Source organism: Scyliorhinus canicula, chromosome 16 (assembly GCF_902713615.1).
Source record: "Scyliorhinus canicula chromosome 16, sScyCan1.1, whole genome shotgun sequence".
Classification (NCBI taxonomy): Eukaryota; Metazoa; Chordata; class Chondrichthyes; order Carcharhiniformes; family Scyliorhinidae; genus Scyliorhinus; species Scyliorhinus canicula.
In genome coordinates, this window is record NC_052161.1 from 68,872,993 (window position 1) to 68,900,962 (window position 27,970).

A 27,970-nucleotide genomic window follows, 5' to 3' on the forward strand; every position below is an offset into this window, starting at 1 on the left:
GCAGTGACCCTAGTATCCCAGAGAACCTTTTGTAAAAGTCCATGGGGTACCCATCCGGTCCCGGGGCTTTACCTGACTGCATTCAGCCCTTCTGCTATCTCATCCAACCCGATCGGGGGCCCCCAGCCCTTCTACCGACTCTTCATCAACCTTCAGGAGCTTCAGCCCCCCTGAGAATTGCCTCATCCCCTCCGTCCCAGCTGGGGGTTCCGACTCATACAGCCTGCTGTAGAATTCCTCGAATGCCTTGTTGACCCCTGCTGCATCTCCGACCAGGTTCCCATCTCTGTCCCTTACTTTCCCAATCTCCCCGGCTGCCTCCCGCTTTCTAAGCTGCTGCGCAAGCATTCTACTGGCCTTCTCCCCATATTCATAGATCGCCCCGCTCACCTTCCTCAGCTGCTCCACCGCTTTCCCTATAGTTAACAAGCCAAACTCCACCTGTCGCCTCCGTCGTTCCCTTGGAAGCCCTACCTCTGGGGTCTCTGCATACCTCCTGTTGACCTGCAGTGTTTCCTTTATCAGTTGGTCTGTCTCTGCTCTGTCTGCCTTCTCCCTCTGGGTCCGTATCAAGATCAGCTCCCCTCTAACCACTGCCTTCAGCGCCTCCTAGACCACTGCAGCCGAAACTTCCCCCGTGTCGTTGACTTCCAGATAGTTCTGGATACATTTTGTCAGCCGCCCACACAGCTCCTCATCAGCTAAAAGTCCCACGTCCAGCCTCCAGTGTGGGCGCTGGCTACACTCCTTGCTCATCTGTAGGTCAATCCAGTGCGGGGCATGATCCGAGATCATTATTGCTGAATACTCAGTGTCCACTACCCCCGTCAGTAAAGCCCTATTCAGGATAAAAAAGTAAATCCAGGAATACACTTTATGCATGTGCGATTAGAAGGAAAACTCCTTCACTCTCGGCCGCCCAAATCACCATGGGTCTACCCCCCCCCCCCCCCCCCCCCCCCCATCTGCTCCATAAACCCCTTTAGCTCCTTTGCCATTGCCAGCACCCTGCCTGTCCTTGAGCTCGATCGGTCTAGCCCTGGGTTAATGACTGTGTTGAAGTCCCCCCCGCCATGACCAGCTTATGCGAATCCAGGTCCGGGATCTTCCCCAGCATCCTCCTTATAAACTCCACGTCATCCCAATTTGGCGCGTGTACATTCACGAGTACCACCGGCAGCCCCTCCAGCTTCCCACTGACCATAATGTACCGAACCCCCACATCCGCAACTATTCTTCCCGCCTCGAATGACACTCGTTTATTAATCAGGATCACGACCCCTCTAGTCTTAGAGGCCAGCCCCGAGTGGAAAACCTGTCCGACCCATCCCTCCCTTAGCCTGACCTGGTCAGTTACTCTGAGGTGCATCTCCTGCAACCTTGCCACGTCCGCCCTCAGTCCCCTCAAATTTCAGTCCCCACGAACGCGCGTGCCTTTTAACCATCCCAATTAGCCCACTTGCGTTCCATGTGATCAGCCTGGTTAGCCCCCCCCGCCGATCAGCCATCACCTTTCTTGGGTCGGTCACCAGCTCGCGCCCCACGCATCCGCACAGGCCCGCCCCCCGGCAGCCTCCATCCCCAACCTCCCTGTTGTCCCGCAGCAAAAGTCCCTCCCACGTCAGCAGAACATTTCCCCCCCCGCCCCAGTAACAGCACTATACACAGCCCCCTTCATCAAGCAATAACATCTGCTCACCCCCCTCCCCCACTGTGCTTCCATGAGCTAGCCCGTCCAGCTAGCTTGGTGGCCCCCGCCCATGGTGCCAGACATTTTCCCACCTATTGTTCCCCCTTTCCCCTCCCCCTCGCTCGGACCCACACATATGCAAACGTAAACAATCCAAACCCAGTTGCCCAAAAGAAACACAAAGAAAATCAAAAAGAAGATCCAACGTCTACTATTCACACCTCCATCCCCCATCAGTGCAAATGCAAATTTTAACTCGCACAGCTCGTCCACAGACCCCAAATCAATGCAGAAGGCATTACAACTAACGTCTAAAAATCAAAAACTTTTTTTCTTTTTAAAAAATAAACATGAACTCTGTAGCAAAGTTCAGTCCAAACACCTCAGTCCGCTACCAGCCTTTTCCTTCTAGCGAAGTCCATCGCTTCCTCGGGTGAATCGAAGTAGAAATGCTGTTCTTCGTGAGTGACCCAAAGACCGGCCGGATACAGCAGTCTAAACTGTACCTTCTTAAAAAGGGTTGATTTTATCTGATTGAACACCGCTCTTCTCCTGGTCATGTCTGCACTCAGATCCTGATAATTACTCAGGACTCCCATTTACAGCTCCGTGTCTGCCTGGCCACCGTAGAATGCACTCCTTGTCCAGGTGCCTGTGGAATCTCACCACCATTGCTCTCGGGAGGTCACCGACACGTGGCTTCCTCGCTAGCGCTCTGTGCACCCTGTCCACCTCCAAGGGTCGGGTGAACGTCCCCTTCCCCAGTAGCTTCTTGAACATATCCACTATGTATTCCCCTGCGTCTGTTCCTTCAGATCTCTCTGGGAGACCCACGATTCTCGGGTTCTGCCGGTGGGACCCGTTCTGTAGATCCTCCACCTTCTCCTGGAGCCTTTTCTGCTGGTCTCTCAACATTCCCACCTCCAACTCCACTGCAGCTTGGTGGTGCTCCTGCTCAGCCAGTGCCTTCTCTACTTTCTGGATCACCCGATCTTGAACATCCAGTCTGAGTTCCAGCCGTGCAATCAATTCCTTAATCGGGTCCAAGCATTCCTGGTTCTGCTTTGCGAAGCCCTCCTGTATGAACTTCATCAACTGCTGGGTCGCCGAGCCAGAACGTCGGTCGTCCGCCATGCCTTCTCTCGCTGGAACCTCAGCCCAAGCCTTCTCCATTCGCCTATTTCTTACTTTGTGAGCACTCCTGGTCCACTTCTTCTTGCACTGATGTAGGATTCCTCGTCACTGTTGCATCCAACATCAATTTTCCACTTTAGATCCGGCAAAAAATCGGGGAAAAAGGTCCAAAGTTCCGACCCGAGCGGGAGCCACCAAATGTGCAACCTACTCCTTCATAGCCACCACCGGAACTGTGCCAAAATATTTGACAACTTTATATTTAAATACAAGGTAGAATGCATTGGGAGGGTGTTGGTTACAGAGCGGTGTGTCTAAGAGATGTATCGACAGTTTTCAGTAAGTTCTTTATTAACTATTGGAACTATTTACATATGTACAGGCTAGGAACTAGCTCCATGTTTAGATCTTTACATGTCTCTGTTCAACACCGCACTGACCCTGGGCCTGGTCACATGCCTTCTTACATCACTGTAGGCGGTATCATACTCAGTCGCACATTACCCCTCTGTGTGCCAGAGTACTCAGGAACATGTAGTTCTGTTTGGTTAGTGACGGTGATTATCTTGACATCGCCTGCCGCCTTGGGGAGATCCAAGGCCACGTAGGAATTCCTGCTGAGGAACAGAGAAAGGCTGACTATGGATGAAGTGCATCAACTGGAAGATCTGTTTGTCGCCACACCTCTGTGGACCACCAATGACTGGACGTCGGAATGCTCCGGGCCCGTTAAGTTGTGCGTCTGTTGTTTGAAGCCAGTGGCCTTTCAGCCACAGTTCTTTATCGGATAGGGCTGGCTTCTATGTCTAATTTCAAATTTGTTAAATGGCCATTGACAGAAATGTCTGCATTTGAAAATGAGAAAGCAGGATCTTTGACTTCGCCCAAAGAGCAGGACTGTGCGTCTTCTGGGTTTGAAGTCTCGACCTCGTGGATCAACTTGGGGCTTTTCTGTGAGTTTCAGAGTTTCTGCCTTCCACATTTTGCCATAGTGTCCATTTCCTCTGCATTGGAAGCATTGGGCTACACTTGCAGGACATTGTTCTCACCTGTCGGGGTGCTCCGATCCACAGCATGGTTTCTCTGCAGGCCGGCTTGTGAATTACTTTCCCTAACTTAGTGTCCTTGTGTCTTTGTGGCTTGATGAGCTGGACTGCAGGTTGACCTCTGCACCCAGCTTTATTCTCTTCCCTTCGATTATCCTGTGTTGTTTACGGAGTTCTGACAATCTAACTATTTGGATTGCCTATTAGAGGGTTAGATCTTCCTTTGCTTGTTGGAGGTCAGAGAGCGCGTTGCTTGTGATTGTGCCACTATTCTGTCTTCGGGAGTTGAGTCTTCAAATCTCCGCATTCACAGTCTTCTGCCATCCTATACAGATTTTGGATGAATGAATCAACTGGTTCTCGTGGCAACTGGATGCTCTTGTTGAATTTTACTCCTCCGAGTATTTTATTGCTTCTTGGATTGAAATAAATGTTTAATTGATTTTACTATCTCTCCAAATTTTGCAGTTGATCCATGTCTTAATGATGTCATCTGAAGTCGGACCCATACAGTAAAGCAGTGTGCTGACATGCACCTCTTCTGACTCTTTATTTAAACCTGAAGTAATGATGTATCTTAATGTTTTCCTCTAAGACTATTTGATTATTTAATGTCTTTTCTCCTGCAGGGAGTGGGAGATGTGAGTATGAGGGCAGTGTTGTTGGTTATCTTGTTCTAGAAAAATCATGGGTCTCTCTCTCTCTGGCCCTCTTTTGAGCTATTCGATCAAGAAGGCACACTGAGGAGAGATTGGTTAAATGTGATTGTTGAGGAGAGAAATTGCCCATGGTGTCCTTTCTGTGATGGTAGTCATTCTGAATCATTTTCGGTGTCGCTTCCATTGTTTCTTTCTCCCTCTTGGTGGGTGAACAGGGTGCTGTTTCTAATCCTGATCTGGGAGAGTCCCACCTGGTTGTACCGGTGCGGAGGCAATCGGCACTCCCTCCCAGGGCACCCACTTGTTGGGGTCTTGGCGGTTCTTCTCTGCTTCCCCCTCCAGATTATCCTTTTCCTAGTATTAGTGGGGACGTGCATTAATGGAGGGGGTTTGGCTAGGAGGCAGGATTTTGGGTTGTGTTGGAGACCCTTGTGCAGCACGGTAGCACAAGTGGATAGCACTGTGACTTCACAGTGCCCGGGTCCCAGGTTCGATTCCCCACTGGGTCACAGTCTGTGTGGAGTCTGCACGTTCTCCCCGTGTCTGCTTGGGTTTCCTCCAGGTGCTCCGGTTTCCTCCCACAGCCCAAAGACGTGCAGGTTAGGTGGATTGGCCATGCTAAATTGCCCTTAGTGTCCAAAAAAAGGTTAGGAGGGGTTATTGGGTTACGGGGATAGGGTGGAAGTGAGGGCTTAAGTGGGTCGGTGCAGACTCGATGGGCCGAATGGCCTCCTTCTGCACTGTATGTTCCGTTCTGTTCTGTAGTTTCCTGTGTCGGGATGTGCTGAACTAGGCCTGGTCCGGCATCCTGTTGCCTCTGGGGACTTGGGTGTGTCCCTTTTTCAAGGGTGTTTACTGAGGGCTTCCTGGGCAGTTAGGTTTTGCTTCTTCAGTGCAGGGGGATCTGGGGATGAGCCAGGTTCTATACTCGGTAGATATCTGGGGGGTGGGGGGAGATGCGGAGTGCAGAATACTTTTTCGATTGAGCGACCTATTCCCTTTTCTTTCTCCTTGGCGGTTGCTTGGCGTGCTCCAGGGTAATACAGTCCCTCGGTTGGGTCCTGACCCATTGTTACCCTGCCAGTTAGTTCTGATAGTTCTAGTTTTTCCTTACTTTTTTCTTCTTCTTCCTTTCTTGGGAGGCTCTGAAAGTTTGATCATAATCCGAACATGTTGCTGCTGCTCCCCTCTACATAATAGTTAATTAGGATGCCTGTTCTGCACTGGGCCTTGGTTTGGAGATGAGTTGGTGTTGTGTGATGTATAACTCTCCCTGAGAACTGGGGTTCTCGCGTCTTTCCTTTATTTTTGTATGGGTGGGTATGAAGAATCTGTGCTTGGCTCCTACATAGGTGCTGCTGGGTCTGGTATCTGTGGACACAAAGGCTTTGGCGGGTTGTTGCTGCCTTTTAGTGCTGCGAGAATTAGGGGAGATCTGTGTTGGTGAGCACCCGAACCTGGGGCGGAAAATATAGCCTGATTCTTGTTGTAAGTGTGAGCTGATGCGGTGTGAGAGGATGCACACCATTTACCATGGCATTATCCTGTTTCTGGTGGGGTCTGTATGGGGTACCCAGTTATGTCTGATGAGCCAGTCGGGATGTTGTTCTCCTGTCTGTAGTCATGTCGGCTGAGCTGTTATTTTTTTTCTTGATCCTTGCTTATCGCGATGTATTATTTTGTAACTTTGTTGCATTATTCTTTAAAATATAAAAGGTTAATAAATATACTTTTAAAAAAAAAAAAATGCCAAAATGTGCACAGGATCAAATTGTAGAAATGTGTGATTATTTCGACACGAATGTAACTTTGAACAAAGAATACAGTTTTGATTCTTTAAAATTGAGGTTTCTGTGAGGCAGTGGAATTTTTAAAATACTTATTTGCTCCCCTAATGCTGGGCAAGGAGGTTGGTGATGAAAGATGAGGAGGTAAGCCAAACTGAGGAGTTGAGATTAAGTCCAGAAACATTCAGTGTGGTACAACGCAGTGTCAGTCTTGCCACATGAGAACTACAGTCTGTTGTTCAGTGCTTATCAAAAATAAAATGCCAGCACAATGTCGTGATTGCTTCTATGGTGTTATCCTTGCTTTGTCGGGAATGTAGTAATCGCAGAAGACATTTTATGTCTTCATTTTCAAAGACATTCAATTCAAAGACATTTTATGATTTGCTCATGGAATTATGGAGTTCTGGGCAAAGTTGGTGCGGATTCACAGAATCATAGAAATTACAGTGCAGAAGGAGGCCATTCAGCCCATCGAGTCTGCACCAACCCTTGGAAAGCGCACCCTACTTAAGCCCCACTCCTCCACCCTATCCCCTTTATCCTGGTAACCCAGTAACCCCACCTAACCATTTTGGACGCCAAGGGGAATTTAGAATGGCCAATCCACCTAACCCGCACATCTTTGGACTGTGGGAGGAAACCGGAGCACCCGTAGGAAACCCACGTGCAGACTCCACACAGACAGTGACCCAAGCCGGGAATCTAACCTGGGACCCTGGAGCTATGAAGCAACTGTGCCAACTACTTGGCTACCGTGCTGCCCATTCACACTTGCATGAATTGAGACAAAAAGCCATTTTTAAAATCATATTTTTCACTATCATTACATTGGTTGCATCTTCGGTGCTTTCCTTTGTACAAATGTTGTGGCGCAGTTGGATATATGCCACCTTCATCGTGAACAAGAGCGGGTCATCTTACTGTAACTTCTTCCAGCTTGATCTCTTGCATTTTCTTGATCTTCATCGATGACTGTGCCTTTAGCTGTCTAGATTCCTATTTGCAAAGATACACTTTATTCATAAAAATCACATAAAATTATTTCAAAATGGTCATTAATAAGATGAATGATATTAATATTTTCTACATAGATCATGTTGGACTCTGAGGAGCTTCAGTACAATTGTGATACACATAATATTTACTGTATACATTCAACGTGAGCCATACAGCCCGAGGGGTTCTGTACAATTCCCAGCCCCTTGGTGCACTAGCTAGATGTTTAGTTTTGGAATTTCCACCCTCAACCCCTCTCTCCACTATTTAAGACTCTCCTTAAAGTCCACCTTTCCGACCAACCTTTAGGTCACCTACCCTATTAGCTTGCCAAAGCTCGGTGTTGAATTTGGTTTGACAAATGCTCCCCCGTGATGTATTTGGAGCTTTTATTTACTACGATAAAGGTGCTTTATAAATAACTATAATTTTAAAAATTCACTGATGGGAATTGGGTGTTACTGGTAAGGCCAACGTTTATTGCCTATCCCTAATTTGTGTAATTTTGTAGAGGGTCATTTAGATCCAAAACATTAACTCTGTTCCTTGCTCCACAGATGCTGCCAAGACCTGTTGAGTGTATCCCGCATTTTCTGTTTTTATTTCAGATTCCTTTCATTTTTTATCGTGCTTTTATTCATCCTTTGTGACCTGGGTTCATTTAATTTAATTATTAATTTAAAATGTAATAGATTTTTAAAAAAAATCTGGCATTGTAAAGTAGTTTCAGTAATGGTGACAATGAAACTATCCTCCATTGTCATAAAAATCCATCCAGTTCACTGCCGTCCTTTCGGTAGGGAAATTGACCTTCCTTACCCGAGTTGGTTTACATGTGACCCCCTGACCCACAGCAATGTGGTTGATTTTATTAAAAAAATATTTTTTCTTCTGCTTTTTCACATTTTCTCCCAAATTTACACCCAACAATAAACAACAAACAGTAACGAATGTAATGTCAATCCTCATATCAACAACAACGATCCCATTCTTCCACCAAACCCCAGACATTGGCCCGCATGTTAACATAAACAAATGACAAAAAGGAATTGGGAATCACCCATAGTCACCATTAACACACACAGCCGCCCTCCTCCCAGCCCCCAACCCACCTAGTGTTCGATCTGATCCAATTCTCGAAAATGCATAATGAATAATGCCCATGAATTGTAGAACCCCTCCATCCTTCCCCTCAGTTAAAATCTGACCTTTTCCAGCGTTAAGAATTCCAGCAGGTTCCCCCAGCCACGCCAGGGCACAGGGTGGAGAGGTTGATCTCCATCCTAACAGGATCCGCCTTCGGGCGATCATGAGGCGAAGGCTACAAGATCTGCCTCGGCACACGTTTCCAAGCCCGGATGGTCCAACATCCCGAATACGGCATCCCGGGGGCCTGGGTCCAGTTTGACGTGCATCACTTTAGAGATTAACCTAAACACCTCCTTCCAGTAATCCTCCAGCTTTGGACAGGACCAAAACACATGAACATGGTTTGCAGGGCCTACCCTGCAACGTTCACACACATCTTCTACCCCCTCAAAGAACGGCTCATCCTCGCTCTTATAAGGTGTGCTCTACACACCACCTTCAGCTGCATCAGCCCCAACCTTGCACACGAGGTGGGGGCGTTCACCATTCGGAGCACCTCACACCAGAACCCCTCCTCCGTATCCTCTTCCAACTCTTCCTCCCAGTTTGCCTTGATCTCTTTTAGCGGCGCCTTCACCTCCACCAAAACAACCCCGTAAACCGCCGATACTACCACTTCTCCAGTCCTCCTGTAGTCAGCACCTCCTCCGGCAATGCCAACTTTATTGGGAAGCTCTGTATCTCCTTTCTGACAAAGTCTCGAACCTGCATATATCTAAATATTTCCCCCTGCTCCAGCCCATATTTTGCTCCCAGCTCCTTCAATCCCGCAAAACGACCCCCAAAAAACAATTATTTTAGTGTCCTAATTCCTTTCTCCTCCCATCTCTGAAAATTTGTGGTTGACTTTTTAAAAATAAATTTAGAGTACCCAATTCATTTTTTCCAATTAAGGGACGATTTAGTGTGGCCAATCCACCTACCCTACACATCATTGGATTGTGGGGGCGAGACCCACGCAGACACAGGGAGAATGTACAAACTCCACACGGACAGTGGCCCAGAGCCAGGATCAAACCTGGGGCCTCGGCGGCGCCGTGAGACAGCAATGCTAACCCACTGCGCCACCGTGCTGCCCTTGGTTGACTCTCAACTGCCATCTGAAATGACTGAGAAACCCACTCAGTTCATGGCCAATTAGGGATGACCAACAATTGAGGGCCTTGCCAGCGACGCGCATATCCCATGTAAGATTTTAAAAATATATATCTTTGTATCTGTTTTGAGAGGTCAACCATAATGTGTTCACAAATGTGAACAAATTATTTCTCCAGTCTTGCCAGTGGTATTTCAATATTTTTGCATTTGTCATATGTAAACTTTAACAATTTAATTATTTAAAGATATATAAATTAAATGCCAGTTTTAAGTGACTTTAGCTAATTCCACTGTTTCTTATCACAACCCAGGCTCTATTTCTGGAGTCCCGTCCAAATTTAAATGTTGAGTGATCACTTCAATTATCTCAACCTTCCTTGCCCCTGCCGATAAATTCCAACGGTTTTGTTTTAACCACCTTTTGTAAACCACCCCAAGATATCTCTTCAAGAGCCAGGAAACTCTTAAGCTCTGAGAGAGCCATTTTACAAGTCACTCCCTATTAAACTGATTAAGTGCCAACACCTGAAAGCAACAGCTCCTCATGCTTGTTGTCTTTAAATTCAGTAATCCCAAGCCAAACCAGGAATTGTACTTTTAAATCCCACCAAAGAGCCCCCAGTTGTAATCGGTCCGGAACAGAACCCCAGTTTAGGTTAAGATCGTGGTTTAGGACCCAACTATTTGCGTTTGGTAAAGTTGTGAGGAAATGTTACTGCACCACAGGAGTGATAACACTGACCAGTAGACAGCTTTTATATTAAAATAAACTTTAATTTGAACACCGGGCTAAGCACATAACTATAAAGCTATTTCTTTGTTGCTAAAAGTTACAACACCTTAACTTGCTTCCTCACAAATCGCAGAATAATACAGTGCCGAAGAGGCCCATTGGCCCATCAGGTCTGTACCGGCACATGAAAAACACTTGACCTGATTATTTAATCCCATTTGCCAGCACATGGCCCTTAGGCTTTCTGAAACCTGCCTGTACATTCCTATTAAGCAAACTCCTATATTTCAAATATCACTTAAGTATACAGTTGACCATCAGGTTTTACTTGCTTATCTTGGTGCAGAATCCTTTCAGAGAGAACTCTGGTTTTCGGACCAAGCTGAAAACCTTTTGTTCAGCTGAGAGCCATGGAAGCAACCATTGCTCAGACAGACCTGGCTGGTCCCATTAGCTACACCAGCTGCACTCAAATACATGTGGTGATCCACCACTGTATATATTTGAGTGTGCCTGTATTAGGGGATGTACAACAGTACCTGCTATTACAGGTTTGCCGGTAAGCCCCTGCCGGCTAGCTCCGCCCACTGGGAGCAGTATAAATATTCATGAGCTCTCCTGAGCTGCCATTCTACAGCTGCAGTCGAGGGAATAACATCTCACGATAATAAAGTCTCTCTTGTACCGATTCGTGTCTTTGCGTGCAATTGTTAGCGCATCAACACACAGCATTTCTTTGTCTCTTGTTACAAGATGTGCCTTGATTTGTTTGGCCAGGCTCAAATTGTTACAACATTACATTAGCTCTCTATCTGCAAACAGGTAAGATAGCTTTTAATATAGAATCTATGGAATCATAGAATCCCGACAATGAAGAAGGAGGCCTTTCGACCCATTGAGACTGCTCTGACAGAGCACCCTATCTAGGCCCACTGCCCCACACTGTCCCTATAACCCCACCTAACCTTCTGAACACTAAAGGGAAATTTATCATGCCAATCCATCCAACGCGCACATCTTTGGACTGTGGGAGGAAACCCATGCAGTCGTGAGGAGAACACACAGAGAGTCACCTAAGGCTGAAATTGAACCTGGGTTCCTATAATGCTGAGAGGCAGCAGTTCCAACCATTGTCTGTTAGCAAAACACTTTCCCTGCAAAAATCACACCTATAGCTGGCCTATTGTCTGTATGCATTCTAACCTAGTTTTAATAATATCACTATAAAAATACAAACTATAAAATTTGACGATTTCTTGTATTCATCACAGTAATATACAGCTGCTGCATGGAAATGATAAAGTAGCAAACTTCGTTTAGAGATTATCCTTCAGTCAAATCTCTGGCTGATAAAGTTGCCATAGTTCCAGATGGCCATCGGCTGCTTTCCCCTTGGAGGGGGAGAGCTGACTGGTGGTGATTTAACCTGAGGATCACCACACCTCATGAATAACCTTAGCCGGTACGGGAATTGAACCCGTGCTGTTGACCTCTCTCTGCATCACAAACCAGCGGTCCAGCCGTCTGAGCTGAAGTGGTTGCTTCCCCTGACATCATATTCTTGATTTTGTCCTGATGAGTGCAAAATGAGAAGCTTCGCCAAAATGACTTTTTTCATCAGTGCACAGGTTCTGTATCGCCAAACAACTTTGCATAATAATTTGTGCATTAGTCATTGTATATTACACTGATTCTATAACCATCCACTGTTACAGTGCTGTGTGAGGGAGTGGTGCTTCCAGCTTCTCTCCTGTGCTGTAAACTTTCTTCCTAAACACCCTCCCCTCCAATAAGTGCGAGATGCTCATTAACTTTATCACCTTTGCCACTTTGTCTGCTCGTAGCGCACCGCGTGGGCCAAACTTACTCGAAGGCTCATCTATTGCCCCAACTCTGAACTTTCACCTTTCACTCATTTCTCTCCAGTCTGCCCACATTCCTTCTCTGAGCTCATCTTGTTGAGACGACTCATTCCTGCTCCCACAAGCCTATTCCCACTAAACTGCTGAACACCCAGCTTCTACTCCTGACCTCTATGTTAGCCAACATTATTAACTGTTCTCCTTCCTCAACCACTGACCCATTCAAATCAGCTGTTCTCATCCCTCGATGACTCTGCCCTTGCAAACTACCACCCCATCTCCAAACCTCCCTTTCCATTCCCAAGAGTGGAATGTGTTATAAAAACAGCAAATGTTGGATTAAACTCAGCAGGTCTGGCAGCATCTGTGGAGAAAGACAAGACTTAACATTTCTGATCTAAATTACCCTTCTACAGACTTTGAATGTGTTGTTTCCTCCCACCCATCCTCACCGGAGCTTGTTGTCTGAATCCCACCAATCGGGATTCTACCCCTATTGCAGTAATGAAATGGCTCTGATCAAAGTCACTGAAGACATTTCCGTGTGACCATGACAAAGGTAAACTATCCCTCTTCAACCTTCTTGATCAGTAAGGCAGCCTTTTGACATGATTGACCACACCATCTCCCCCAAACGCCCCTCCGTGCACAGTCCAGCTGGGTGGCACTGCACTCTCACTTGGTTACGTTCTCATCTGATGGAGCTTCTTTGACCTAAATCGTCTCTCCAGAGACTATGCCTGCCTTGCTGAGTATTTCCAGCATCTTTTCATTCAGTTCCTATTTATCCAGTGTCGTAAGCGTCCAGATTCATGTTTCATTTTCATATTTTAGAGAAATATACTGAGATTTGGGGAGATTAAATTCATGAGTGCAAAAGATTTAAATTTATGGGACCAGAAATTCTCTCAAACTCCAGTAAGGGCAATTCAAAGGATGACCTGTGTTTACTTACTGAAGTCCGAAGACTCCAGTGTAGACCGCATGATACAGTCTTTTAACTATAACTCTTTTATGAATCAAGAGATACATTCCTTTTAGAGTACCCAATGCATTTTGTTTTCCAATAAAGGGGCAATTTAGCATGGACAATCTACCTACCCGGCACATCTTTGGGTTTGTGGGGGTCAGACCCACGCAGACACGGGGAGAATGTGCAAACACCACATGGATAGTGACCCTAAGCTGGGATCGAACCTGGGTCTTCAGCGCTGTTAAGCAGCAGTGTTACCGTGTTGCCCCAAGAGATACAGTTGTAAAGCATAATAAATTATACAAACATCACCAATGTAATACCAATCATAGCCAGAGAATCAATTGCTCTGACTCTCTTCCTGCCTTGGTGTCCAGGATTCTATTCTTGGTCCCTTCCTATTTTAAATCTACATCTGATTCCTTGGTGACATCTTTGAAAAACAGCTTGGTTTCCATATTTATGCTGGCGACACCCAGCTCTACCTCATCAGCACTCCCTCAACCCCTACACTCGCTAAATGATCAGACTACGTATCTGACAGCGAGTACTGGATGAGAGGACATATCCTCAAACTAAACCTTGAAGCCACTGTGTTCAGTCCCCACCTCAAAAATCCATTCCCTGTCCACCCACACCATTCCTCGCCCAGCCAACCGTCGAGGCAGAACCAAATTATTTGCAACCTTGGTGTAGTATTCCATGCTGAGATGGCGATATATCTGTGCCATCATTAAGGTTTCTTGTTTCCTTATCCATGTCATGCCGTTGATTAGGGGGCCTCACGGTAGCATGGTGGTTAGCATCAATGCTTCACAGCTCCAGGGTCCCAGGTTTGATTCCCGGCTGGGTCACTGTCTGTGTGGAGTCTGCACGTCCTCCCCGTGTGTGCGTGGGTTTCCTCCGGGTGCTCCGGTTTCCTCCCACAGTCCAAAAGATGTGCGGGTTAGGTGGATTGGCCATGCTAAATTGCCTGTAGTGTAAGGTTAATGGGGGGATTGTTGGGTTACGGGTATATGGGTTACGTGGGTTTAAGTAGGGTGATCATTGCTCGGCACAACATCGAGGGCCGAAGGGCCTGTTCTGTGCTGTACTGTTCTATGTTCTATGATACCTCTAGACTTCACAGTTCCAACACATTCCTGGCCTGTCCTCCCATCTTCTGACCTCTGTAAACATTTAAGGTCATCGAAAACTCTCTCCTTATAGGTTCAACCAAATGCTGTTCATCCACCACCTGCACACTCCTTAACCTACATTGCTTCCTGGTCAATTTTGAATGCCTCAATTTTTAAATTCTCATCCATGTTGTTTAATCCCTCCTGGCTTCACCACTCATCTTCGTAATCTCAACCCTCAACCCTCAACTTTCAGCGCACCTTTGAACGAACATCCCCGATTATAATCATTCCACCACTGGTAGCGGTATCTTCAGCTGCCTAAGCTCAGAAATTTCCCTCCCTAAACTTCTCCCCTATCTCTCTTCCATTCTCTTCCTCCGGTAAAATGCCTTGTGATGGTACTTTAAAGGTGCTATATAATTGCAATGACATAATGCAAGGTGTTGTTGTTATCGAGTCCCACTCTGTGGAGGAGTGTTGCTCTACACGCCTATGATTCTGTATAAATCTGGTGCGCGTCTAACAAAGATAGCGCAATTGTGACCACTTTCATAGATCATAGAATTTACAGTGCTGAAGGAAGCCATTCGTCCTATCGAGTCTGCACCGCCCTTGGAAAGAAGACCCTACCCAAGCCCACACCTCCACCCTATCCCTGTAACCCCACTTAACATTTTTGGATACTAAGGGCAATTTAGCATAGCCAGTCCACCTAATCTGCACATCTTTGGACTGGGGGAAGGAAACCGGAGCACCCGGAGGAAACCCACGCATACACGGGGAGAACGTGCAGACTCCGCACAGTGACCCAAGCCGGGAATTGAACCTGGGACCCTGGAGCTGTGAAGCAGCTGTGCTAACCACTATGCTACCGTGCTGCCCTTAAACTATTTCATTTCAAACTATAAGGTGAGGCAGTGTTTGAAGATGGAGGTTAATATGGAGAGTCCTGCTGTCTCCAGCTGTGTTATACAAATTGTAAATCTGGTATTTGGTAACTCAAATTGTGCCTAGAACCTGAATTTCTGACCACCTAAATGTCATGGACAGGCCTGAGTCCCATGGAATTAAATGAATAATCTCTAGCTTTCCATTTTGCTAACTCCTGGAATTGTCCTTTCTGACTCGCTGAACTATGCCCAATGCAGGCTCTTAATTCAGCCACTGAAGAATATTGAGCACAGTTTTTAAATTTCTTGGGCTGGCCAGAATGGGTAAGTTGCAAAGTTCTTTGCCTTTCTGGGCCTGAGCTGTAACCTGCCCAATTTGAGCAAAAAAACGACCAGAATGAAATCTTCAGTATTGCATGAATGTGCAATTTCAGACTTTAAGGGCAACTGTTTTAAAGGCACACTCAACTTTTTGCGTTGAGTTTAAAGCCTTTCTAAAACAGAGATATGGGCAGACAAAATGGCACCTCCAGTGTTTAAGCCTTGTGAGACTCGTATTTCCATATCTCGCTACAAAGAGCCATTAGAAAATGCAAGGATCCCTCCAGGGATGTCCATTGAATTCTAAAAGGTGTGAAAAATCCTTTTACTTCTGAAGAGATGGGAAGAAACATCAAAGGACCTCAACATAATTAACATCTTTGCCTGGTGTAACAATGCTTCATCAAAATTAACATAGCAGCCATTTTAAGTTTTGGAACCATATAAAGCGATATAGCAATATAACTATAAACTATATATGGGGCAGCATGGTAGCATAGTAATATTAATAATCTTTATTGTCACAAGTAGGCTTACATTAACACTGCAATGAAGTTACTGTGGAAAACCCCCTAGTCGCCACATTCCAGCACCTGTTCAGGTACACGGAGGGAGAATTCAGAATGTCCAATTCACCTAACAGCACATCTTTTGGGATTTGGGGGAGGAAATCCACGTAGACAGGGGGAGAACTTGCAGACTCCGTGCTGCCCCATGTGGTTAGCACCATGGCTTCACACGTCAGGGTCCCAGGTTCGATTCCCAGCCTGGGTCACTGTCTGTGCAGAGCCTGCACGTTCTCCCGTGTCTGTGTGGGTTTCCTCCGTGTGCTCCGGTTTTCTCCAACAAGTCCCGAAAGATGTGCTGTTAGGTAATTTGGGCATTATGAATTCCTCTGTGTACTCGAACAGGCGCTGGATTGTGGCAACCAAGGGGTTTTCACAGTAACTTCCATTGCAGTTGATGTAAGCCTACTTGTGACAATAATGAAGATGATTATTACTGGCAGAGAGAGCAGGTAATGAGGAAAGTTAATAGCATGTTACTGTGAGGGGAATTGAATCCAAAAATGAGGTTACAGGACACTAGTGCAACCACATCTGGAGTACTGTGTATTATAGTCAGTTTGAGAATTACCATGTTGTGAGCAGTACCTCAGGAATAACTCTTAGAAACAACTTCAGTGAGGATTCTTGGCCAAGAGAGGTAGGTACTAAGAAATCAGCTGCAATTCTGCCAATTGACAAGTGCTTTAACTGCAGAATTGGTGAGGAATAGGAAAGCTCTCTATCCCAAAAAGCGGCCGAGTTCATCTGAAAAAGGTAAACCCCCAAATAGTTGACTGCAGAAGCCACCACATGCTAAACTGAACCTCAGTTTCAACCCCGAACTTAGGAAAGAAAGATTTCAAGCAACGGGCCCACATCAAGATCTCAGAGACTGACTTGAAATCTCAGGTGCAATTCATCGAAAAAAAATGACTTAAGGGCACGGTCCTACGGCCACACTGTGCTGGAAAAGCAGCTCACTGTGGTGTAGTGTGCCAGTTGAAAGCTGGGAGACCCAGTTCCTGGGCTCTACATCCTGCCCACAATGGGCAGGATCACTTTTTAACAAACCTGCATATTAGAGCGCGATAGTAAGCCTCTTTGCAGATTCCTCCAGTATCTGAGGCTTTGGGATTCAACCTCTTCACCTCAGAGCCCTCGGACCAGCATTATTCAGCACTGGTCCCCACAAATGGGGACCAGATGGAATGGCACTCGCGGGGGTCTCCCAGTGGATCAAAAGCCCCCAGCTGCATGCCCTTTGGGCAGTGTGATGCCCTGGCACTGCTGGTGCCAGGTTGGGATGCAGACCTGGGGGAGTTTCTCATTTTCAATCCCACATTTAGAATTAGTTTCTGCAGTGAAGAACTAAACTTTCCGGCCAGATTGGCTCCTTGGAGATCAGGGCACTAGTTTGAAAGGGTGCCCCGATCTCAAAGTGAGGTTGAGGGTCACCCACACCATCCGGCTGCGGGCAACGCAAACCCCACAGATGGGGGCAACCAACTCCCATCACTGAGTGTTACTGTGCACCCCCCCTTGCCACCCAGACATGAGGGTTACCCTGCCCATACGAATACACCCTCGTGGGCATTGGGCATTGCCCCCTGCCCAAGAGAACATGCCCCGCTCTGGGGTTGCTGAGGCCCCTCCTTTTAGGAGGGGCCCCCTCCTAAAACCCCCAACATTCATGATGCCCTGCCCTTGGCCATGCCACCCTGGTACTGCCAACCTGGCACCTGGCCACTGCCCCTGACACTCTGGCAGGCACTGGCAGGGTATCAGGTTGGCCCTGCCAGGGTCCCTGGGTGCCGAGGCAGTGCCCTGGCCCTGACCACCTGGGAGCTCCCATTGCCTCTAAGCACCCCGGAGTGACTATCACGCCGAGACTCCCCTTGTGGAAACTAGTACAAATCGGTACCTGGATGAAGCCTCGCCTGTGCGGCCAGTGACTCCCGGGAGCTAATGATTCATATTTAAATATGATTATCTGAATCATGCCCAGCAAGGTTGTGATCCTGATCATGCCAGGCGCCGCGGGTTGGGTGACTCTCATGCGCCTCGGTGCCTGGCACGAAGCCCGTTTTGGGCCTCTCCGGCGATGCTCCAGCGCAATGGGATCAGCACCAGGCCCCCTGAGTTTTTTCCATCTTTATTTGCTTTTAATTTTTAATTTTATTACGTTTTTTCTCAGGTAACTTTCTGCAGTGGTTTTGTAATAAACGAGCCTTTACCTTCTTTAAGACTAACGCTTGTCTGCTGGGTATTTTTTAAATAAACCAAAAGGGAGGCTATTCATGCAGGAGGGCGGCAACATGCCCAAGTGCCAGGGAGGAGAACCAAGGTGCCACCCTGCCCTGTCCCTGACCACCTGGGGGCCTCAGCTCCCCAGTGAGACCCCACGAGGCACCATTAAAACTTTGCAAACCCGTACCATGCGCTGACTGGTTGAGGCCTTGCTGGAGAGGCCGGTGAAACTCGGGGAGCCGGGTGAATTGACGAGCGCATATTTAAATATGCTGGCATGGATCTTGCTCAGCGAGAGCAAGATTCAGTGGAATGTTGCGAGAGATTTCGAATGCCACGACTCTCACGAGATTCAATGGCTTCGTCCTGGCACCATGTTGGACGCAATGAGGCCACTGAATCGCGCCGGTTATCTTTCAGATGGGGTGTTAAACTGGGAGCCCATTTTTTTCGCTGACTGAACCCAGGAATAGGAGTAGGCAATTTAGCCCCTTGAGCCGGTTGTCAATCGGTCAGATCCTGGTTGACCTACAGCTGAACTCCACGTACTTACTCCATATTAACCAAATGTTTTATCACTCTCAATTTAAAATGAACATTTGATCCAACATCAGTTTGTATTTGTAGACTTGTATGTCAAAGTGTTTCCTGATTTCACTTTTAATGGTTTGATTTTTAGACCAGATCCTCTAGTCCGACACTCTCACCTGGCAGCAATAAGATAAACGAAAGGAAACAGCTCATTGGTACATGTTTACTCCTTGGGTGGATGTAAACAAGTTCCCTGGATTTTGGATAGTCCTGAGGTTGCAAGTCTTTTTTCCTTTTCTATATTGAATGCGTAGTGAGCTATTTTGCATTTTTGTGGTTCTGTACAAACCCACTGGTTACAGCGCCACCTGCAGTTACCCTGTGCTTTGCTCATGTGCTCACTGGACTTGAGCTCTTGTTAGCTTCCATATCTGAAAAGCAAAAGGGCCTGTAGTTGTATGTTTGTTTCAGCAGGTCTCACAAAGAGGTTCTGAGCCTTGTCTGGGTGAACACAAGAGTGTGTGATGATAACCTGTAACGATATGCACATAAACTGGGTAGAACCCACGCTATGTGCTAACTCTCATAGGTCTCTGCCCAGTCTACAGTTGAGCCTAGTAGCCGGTCTTGTGTCTCTTTAGATCACCCCGTGGTGAAGAACTCTTGCTATTCAAGATACTACATAACATAAATACTGTGGTATAAGGCTGCCTTTCACAACCCCTGAATATCCTAAATCCTTACAGTCAATGAAGTCCCTTTGAGGTGCAGTCACTGTTGTAATGCACGAATCACACAGCAAGCTCCCACAAACTCCATAATGAGTTACAGTGACATTAGTTGAGGGATAAACATTGCAGGGCACTTCGAATCCATAGAATCTCTACAGTGCGGAAGGAGGCCATTCAACCGATAGAGTCTGTGCCGGCCCTCCAAAAGAGCACCCTACCTGGACCCATCCCCCCGCACTATCCCTGTAAACCCACCTAACCTGCACATCATTGGACGTTAAGGGATAATTTATGGAAGAGGTTCGAATAGTGCCATTGTTTCTTTAGCATCTACTTGGCCTCAGTTTAAGGTCTCATCTGGGCAGCATGGTGGCGCAGCGGTTAGCATTGCTGCCTCATGGCGCTGAGGTACCAGGTTCGATCCTGGCTCTGGGTCCATGTGGAGTTTGCACATTCTCCCCGTGTTTGCGTGGGTTTCGCCCCCACATCCCAAAGATGTGCAGGGTAGGTGGATTGGCCTTGAGAAATTACCCCTTAATTGGAAAAATTTAATTTGCTGAACTTTCTTTTCAAATTTTTGGGTTCCATTGCAATCACGTCAAATGTCCCTTTCAAAGGGGCTGATCATTTATTATAATTAACTATTTTCTCTCCTGCTTTTTTCATAAAAATATAAAAAGGGATGTCCGGGATACTAAAAAGCAGGTAGAAAACAGGCAAATGTAATGCTGCGTTCCGTCTGCCTAAACTGGATTTATTTTCCAGTCTTTGCAGTGTGGGACTGGTGGGAGGCTCATGGATTCTTCATCTGTGGAACTTGGTGTAACTAAAGGGTGCAACCAACCTTACTTCAGCCAGAGGAATCCAGTCAGACGCGGGAACCCAGCACCTGCAAACACACATTTTCTTCGGATACATTTCAGTCAACGTTCATTCTAGAAACATATCGGAGCATTTGGCCTCCTTTTTTCTCATTAAGTGAACAGCTGAGTCCTTTGTCTCGCAGATTAATTCAACTGACCTCCACCTTGTCTTCTGCCTTGTCACTCGCAGGTAGGCTCTCCGGGTGTATCCAATGGTTTCCAATGCAATTTTAGTGTTAAGGGCCTCCAAGTGAAAATGATGCAGCCCAAAACACTTCCAACTAGTGCTGTAAGTGACGGACAGAGGTTGGTTTGTGCTGTCTGGGTTCTGCTGTTTCCCTGTTAATTATGCTCTCCCAGACGGACGTGTGGAAGGCAATTGGCACATTTCTACTCATCACAGGTCAGATCGAATAAGGAGTGTTGAATTCTTCGTTTGTCTGACCCCACCCTTTAATTTTTTGAGGAAGCTCTGCAGGATTTAACAGAATTTTGTTCCACCATATTCTTCATAAAGCTGGTTTTTCACCCCCACTGCATTCCAGGTGATCACGTAGTTTCAGGTGTGGTGGGAAGTGTACACATTGTTTTGACCAGGTTAGGAGGGGGTGAACTGACTCCTCCATTCCACCCACTCTTGGGTTGGTTATAGCAGAGTTTGAATTTAAAGGGGAGGTGATATTGTAAACCAGCTGGGTCCTAAAGTTAACAAATGAAGGTGGCATGGTGGCGCGGTGTTTAGCACTGCTGCCTCACGGTGTCGAGGACCCGTGTTCGATCCCGGCCCTGGGTCACTATCCGCGTGGAGTTTGCACATTCTTCCCTGTGCCTGCGTGGGTCTCAACCCCACAACCCAAAAGATGGGCAGGGTAGGTGGATTGGTGACATTAAATTGCCCTTTAATTGGAATTTGTATTTGAAGTTAACAGATAAGGAGCTGGCTTTCTTGCTCAAACTCTCAAGGAAAGATGCAGAAATTGTTAACAAAAGGCTTGAAACGTACAAATATGTCCAACTACCCACTAATTCAAAAACAACACACACAACAATCCTCCTCCCCAAACAGGAAGCAAAGAGGAAATATAATTCTGCAAACTATCAGATATTAAACTTGGCCAAGTAAAAATTAAAGTTTGAAAAAATTGATTACTGGATTGTCCTTAAGCTGAAGGGTTGCTTTCCACAGTCGCTGCTGGGATAGGGATTTTTCCACTGGAACTATTGTGGTTGCAGCACTAAGGTCTTCTAGTGGGGTTTCCAATCACAAAACACAGCTCCGCTTTGATGAGACTGGTTTAAGGGGAAGAGAAGAAGGGTACGGCTCATGCCCCTGATGTCCCTTTTGCAGACTCTCTGACTGTTAGTTCAAACAATCCAATATATTTCACACAAAGGCTGGGCCACGTGACCGATCTCTGGTTTTCAATCTGAGTTTATCACAGCCACTGTCTCTGAGAATTCCTTAGACTCTGTGTCTCCATTAACAAGCTTGGGTCCTTTGCAGATTCAACTTAATAGCTGCTATAGGCTAGCGTCCTTTGCTTAACAAAAGTATTCTTTCCAAAATGTATATAATATCCAGCCAATGATATTATATATTAATATTCTATATAACATTTCCTCATAACAATATTGTGCTACACAGGGTATCACCATTGTGTGGGACAGGTTGACCAGAGGATCTTCACCCCTCTATCATTAACTGTATGTTAGCCTGGCTTAAACCAAAAGTATTGTGCCTATATTCTGCGATGATGGTGTTGGGCAATCTGGTCTCATGTTTGCCTTGGGGAACATGTTACACATTAAATGAAAGTGTTCAGTTGAGCTCCAGGAAACAGATATTTGATCCAAGTGTAAAATTCCAATGTAGCAGCTCATTTCCTACTCGCTTCACATTATATAACATTCCTGAGCTAAGCACAAACTACTGCCCAGTTATTTATGATTCTTGTTTCTGTGTTATTTTTACTTGCCTTAACACCCTACCATTTCCTGTCACTGTTGAATTGTTCTTGCCTTTCCCTCTCCAAAACCTCTTTCACTCCTATTCTGAGTGTGCTGACTGTGTGTCGGCTGAAACGGTGAGGGAAGAGGAGACACAAGGTTGGACTGTGGCCCCCTTGTCATGTCCCTGTATTCACATGTACATTCCCAGCAAAGATGGCTGAGACCTGTGGCCACTTGTTCACTGCCCACTTTGTCCAGTCCAGAGGTTAAAGAGGGTGGTATTATCACCCATCCTCCTCCAACAACAATCCCGCCAAAGATTCACAAATGGAACTCTGCTTGGAATCAAATTTGGCACCCTTTCAGTGGGCATAATGAACATAGGGATGAGGGAGAGATGGGTTGGGGTGAGATGGGCGTTGTATTGTGTAGATGGGTTGGGGAGGAGCTGGGAATGGGGAAGGGGTTGGGTTGGTGGTGGTGAGGCGTGAGTTGGGAGGGGTTTAGGGTGGGTGAAAGCTGGAGTTGGGATGAGGGAGGGATGGGTGCAAGGGGGGGCTGGACATGGGAGGGAAGTGAATGTGGGGAGTACTGGGAGGGATGGGGTGGTCCGAGCAGTGAGTATATGGTCAGGAATGGATTTGTCAGGATCCAGTTGGTAGAATATTGAACAATGATTTTTTTATGGTAACAAGATCCACCCCGAAGAGGGGGCCAATAGGACAACATGCTGGCACAGTGGTTAGCACTGCTGCCTCAAGATGCCGAGGACCTGGGTTTGATCTCTGCCCCGTGTCATTGTCCATGTGGAGTTTGCAGATAATGATGTGCACTGTACGTGGATTGGCCATGCTAAATTGCCCCTTAATTGGGAAAAAATAATTGGGTACTCTAAATAAAAAAAAAAGATTGAGTCAATGACCACTCAGAATTTAGATTGAGTGGTCATGTGATTTTCATCACCCAAGACGTGTCAAGTGGGACAAAGAACACCATTCGGGGTACTGATAAAAGGTTCTATAAACATGTTGATTTTCATGATTAAACATTTGCTGCTTGTTTATTTCTTTGTGTTTGATTGAAGTATTGAACTGGAATCTGTTTGACCCTGAATGTTTATTTTACAGCCGCTGCTGAAGGAAAAGGCAAAACTGGGGAAGATTTCTTCCAGAAGGTACTGTGTTGTTGCTCAGCCCCCTTAATACTCCTCACCATGGTATAATTTGTGCATTTTACCTCAGACCAATTTAAAAAGATAATTCAAACCATATCTATAAGAAATGATGAAGTCCTTGTTTGTGAGAGAGTATGGCATAAAGATATTCTTTTTTTTTTTTAAAAATAATTTTTATTGAATTTTTCAAAATACAAACATTTTAACCCCCCCTACATTTACATTTAAATTATAACAAAACAAAGTCAAACCCCCCTACTTAACAAGAAAAAGAAAAAAAAAAAAAAAATCCCCCCCCCCCCCTACCCGCGCGTCCCCCCCCCCCCCCCCCCGCCGGCGAACCGACAGTCAGACCAACTTATCATTTCTAGCAGCGTCCTCGGGCAGGCCTTGCCCGTGCCACCGCCGCTACCGTACTTCCTTCGTCGTTGTCCCCCCTCCCCCCCCCCCTCCCCCCCTCCCGCCCTCCCCTCCCCTCCCGGGTTGCTGCTGTCATGGCCTCAGTTTCTATCTCTGATCCAAGAGGTCTAGGAAGGGTTGCCATCGCCTGGAAAACCCCTGCACCGACCCTCTCAGGGCGAATTTGATCCTTTCCAATTGGATGAAGTTTGCCATGTCGTTTAACCAGGTGTTAACACTCGGAGGCCTTTCGTCCCTCCACTGAATCAGGATCCTCCTCCGAGCCACCAAGGACGCAAAGGCTAATATTCCAGCCTCCCTCGCCTCCTGTACCCCCGGTTCCACCCCAACCCCGAAGATCGCAAGTCCCCATCCTGGCTTGACCCTGGACCCCACCACTCTCGACACCGTCCCTGCCACCCCCTTCCAGAACTCCTCCAGTGCCGGACATGCCCAAAACATATGTGCATGATTCGCAGGGCTTCCCGAACATCTAATACACCTGTCTTCACCCCCGAAAAACCGACTCATCCTTGTCCCCGTCATGTGGGCTCTATGCAGTACCTTAAATTGAATGAGACTTAGTCTCGCACATGACGACGACGAGTTGACCCTCTCCAGGGCGTCTGCCCATGTCCCGTCCTCTATCTGTTCCCCCAGCTCTAACTCCCACTTATCTTTCAGCTCCTCTACTGGTACCTCCTCCACCTCCTGCATAATCTTATAGATGTCCGAGATCTTCCCCTCCCCGACCCAGACCCCTGATAGCACCCTATCACTCACCCCCCTGTCGGGGAGCGCGGGGAACCCCGCTACCTGTCGTCTGGCAAATGCCTTCACTTGGAGGTACCTGAACGTGTTCCCCGGGGGGAGCCCAAATTTCTCCTCCAGCTCTCCCAGGCTCGCAAACCTCCCCTCTATAAACAAGTCCCTCAGTTGTCTAATACCCGCCCTCTGCCAGCTCTGGAATCCCCCTCCTGTGTTTCCCGGCGCAAATCTGTGGTTCCCTCTTAGTGGTGCCCCTATCAGACCTCCCACTTCCCCCCTGTGTCGCCTCCACTGCCCCCAGATCTTGAGGGTGGCCGCCACCACCGGGCTCGTGGTATACCTCGTGGGAGGGAGCGGCCATGGTGCCGTTACCAGTGCCCCTAAGCTTATGTTGCCGCAGGACGCCCTCTCCATGCGCTTCCAGGCTGCCCCCTCCCCTTCCATCATCCACTTTCGTACCATCGATGTATTTGCCGCCCAGTAATATCCTGAAAGGTTGGGTAACGCCAGCCCTCCACTATCCCTACTCCGCTCCAAAAAGACCCTTCTAACTCTCGGGGTGCCATGTGCCCACACATACCCCATGATACTACTCGTTACCTTCTTGAAAAAGGCCCTGGGGAGGAAGATGGGCAGACACTGGAACAAAAACAAGAACCTCGGGAGGACCGTCATTTTAACTGACTGCACCCTCCCTGCCAGCGACAGCGGCACCATGTCCCACCTCTTAAACTCCTCCTCCATCTGCTCCACCAGTCTGGAAAAGTTCAACTTGTGTAGGGTCCCCCAGTTCTTTGCCACCTGCACCCCCAAATACCTAAAACTTTTAACTGCTCTTTTGAAGGGGAGCCTCCCAATTCCCTCCCCTTGGTCTCCCGGGTGTATTACAAAGACCTCACTTTTCCCCAGATTTAATTTATATCCCGAAAAGTCCCCGAACTCCGCTAGTATCCCCATTACCTCCGGCATTCCCCCCTCCGGGTCTGCCACATACAACAACAAATCATCCGCATAGAGCGAGACCCGATGTTCCTCCCCTCCCCTTGTCAGTCCTCTCCACCCCCCTGAACCCCTCAGTGCCATCGCCAACGGCTCAATCGCTAATGCAAAGAGTAAGGGAGATAGGGGACATCCCTGCCTAGTACCTCGATGGAGCCCAAAATATTCTGACCTCCTCCCGTTTGTTACCACACTTGCCATCGGAGCTGAATAGAGCAGTTTTACCCACTTGATAAATCCCTCCCCAAACCCAAACCTTTCCAACGTCTCCCACAAGTATTCCCACTCCACCCTGTCAAATGCCTTCTCCGCGTCCAGCGCTACCACTATCTCCGCCTCCCCTTCCACTGCTGGCATCATAATCACATTTAACAATCTCCGGACATTTGTGTTAAGTTGGCGTCCCTTCACGAACCCCGTCTGGTCTTCATGGACTACCCCTGGCACACAGTCCTCTATCCTGGTTGCCAGGACCTTTGCTAACAGCTTGGCATCTACATTTAAGAGGGAGATAGGCCTGTAGGACCCGCACTGGACCGGGTCCTTGTCCCGCTTCAAAATCAAGGAGATCAGGGCCTGCGACATTGTTGGAGGCAGAACCCCCCCCTCGCGCGCCTCATTGAAGGCTCGCACCAGCACTGGACCCACCAAGTCCACAAATTTCCTGTAAAACTCCACCGGGAACCCATCCGGCCCCGGCGCCTTCCCCGCCTGCATCTGGACTATCCCTTTAATTAGCTCCTGCAGCTCTATTGGCGCCCCCAACCCTTCCACCAGCTCCTCCTGTACCTTTGGGAACCCCAATTTGTCGAGAAAGTTCTTCATTCCCCCTCTCCTCTTCGGCGGTTCAGACCTATACAATTCCCTATAGAAGTCCCTAAAGACCCTATTCACCTCTTGCCCCTTCTGCACTACATCCCCACCCCTCTCTCTCACTCCCCCAATCTCTCTGGCTGCATCTCGCTTACGAAGCTGGTGTGCCAGCATCCTGCTCGCCTTTTCCCCGTACTCATACGCCGCACCCTGCGCCCTTCTCCACTGCATTTCCGCCTTCCTAGTGGTCAGTAGGTCGAACCTGGCCTGCAAGCTACGCCGCTCCCTTAATAGCCCCTCCTCTGGCGCCGCCGCATATTTCCTATCTACTTCTAGGAGCTCCCCCACCAGCCTCTCCCTTTCCTGCCTCTCCTTCCTCTCTCTGTGTGCCCTTATGGAGATCAGCTCTCCTCTAATCACTGCTTTCAAGGCCTCCCAGACCGTCCCCACCTGCACCTCACCTGTGTCATTCGTACCCAGATAGTTCTCAATGCCCGTTCTCACCCTTCTGCACACCTCTTCGTCCGCCAACAGCCCTACATCCAGGCGCCACAACGGGCGTTGGTCCCGCGCCTCCCCCATGTCCACGTCCACCCAATGTGGTGCATGGTCCGATATCGCAATGGCCGAGTACTCCGTGTCCTGCACTCTCGGTATCAGCCCCCTGTTCAATACGAAAAAATCGATCCTAGAGTACACTCTGTGGACGTGGGAGAAAAAAGAATACTCCCTCGCCCTAGGCCTACCAAATCTCCATGGGTCTACCCCTCCCATCTGCTCCATGAACCCCCTTAACACCTCTGCCGCTGCCGGCCTCCTATTCGTCCTGGAACTCGATCTATCCAGCCCAGGGTCTAACACCGTATTAAAGTCCCCTCCCATGATCAGGCCCCCTGCCTCCAGTCCCGGGATGAGGCCCAGCAGGCGCCTCATAAAACCCGCGTCGTCCCAGTTCGGGGCATACACATTTACCAGTACCACACTCTCTCCCTGCAGCCTACCCCTCACCATCACGTACCTGCCCTCCTTGTCTGCCACCACCTCTGCCGCCACAAACGACACTCTCTTTCCCACCAAAATCGCCACCCCCCGGTTCTTGATATCCAAGCCTGAGTGGAACACCTGTCCCACCCACCCCCTTCTCAGGCGGACCTGATCTGCTACCCTCAAATGAGTCTCCTGCAGCATTGCTACATCAGCCTTCAGTCCCTTCAGGTGTGAGAAGACCCTTGATCTTTTGACCGGCCCATTCAGCCCCCTTACGTTCCACGTGATCAATCGGGTCGCAGAGCGACCCGTCCCTACTCCCTGTCGATTAGCCATGTCTTGTCCCTTGCTCGCCCCGGGTCATCCCTTCTTTTCTGACCCGCTTCCCATAGCGATGGCCCCCCCCCCCCCCCCTCCCCCGGCTCTCCCCTTCTCGTCCCTGGTCTTTCTAGCAGCAACCCGGTGTCCCCCCCCCAGTCCCCCCCCCCTTCCCCCCCC

At 47.9% G+C, this 27,970-nt stretch overlaps 1 protein-coding gene across 3 annotated transcripts in view; it reads left to right on the forward strand.

Annotated features, from left to right (window-relative positions):
* bicc1b (BicC family RNA binding protein 1b) overlaps nucleotides 1–27,970 on the forward strand; it is a 331,511-nt gene that overhangs the window by 49,801 nt on the left and 253,740 nt on the right. For all 3 annotated transcript variants that reach the window (XM_038822313.1, XM_038822312.1, XM_038822314.1), the window contains exon 2: nucleotides 23,460–23,506. In XM_038822313.1, coding sequence (XP_038678241.1) covers nucleotides 23,460–23,506 — 47 coding nt within the window. The remainder of the gene's footprint in view (nucleotides 1–23,459; nucleotides 23,507–27,970) is intronic.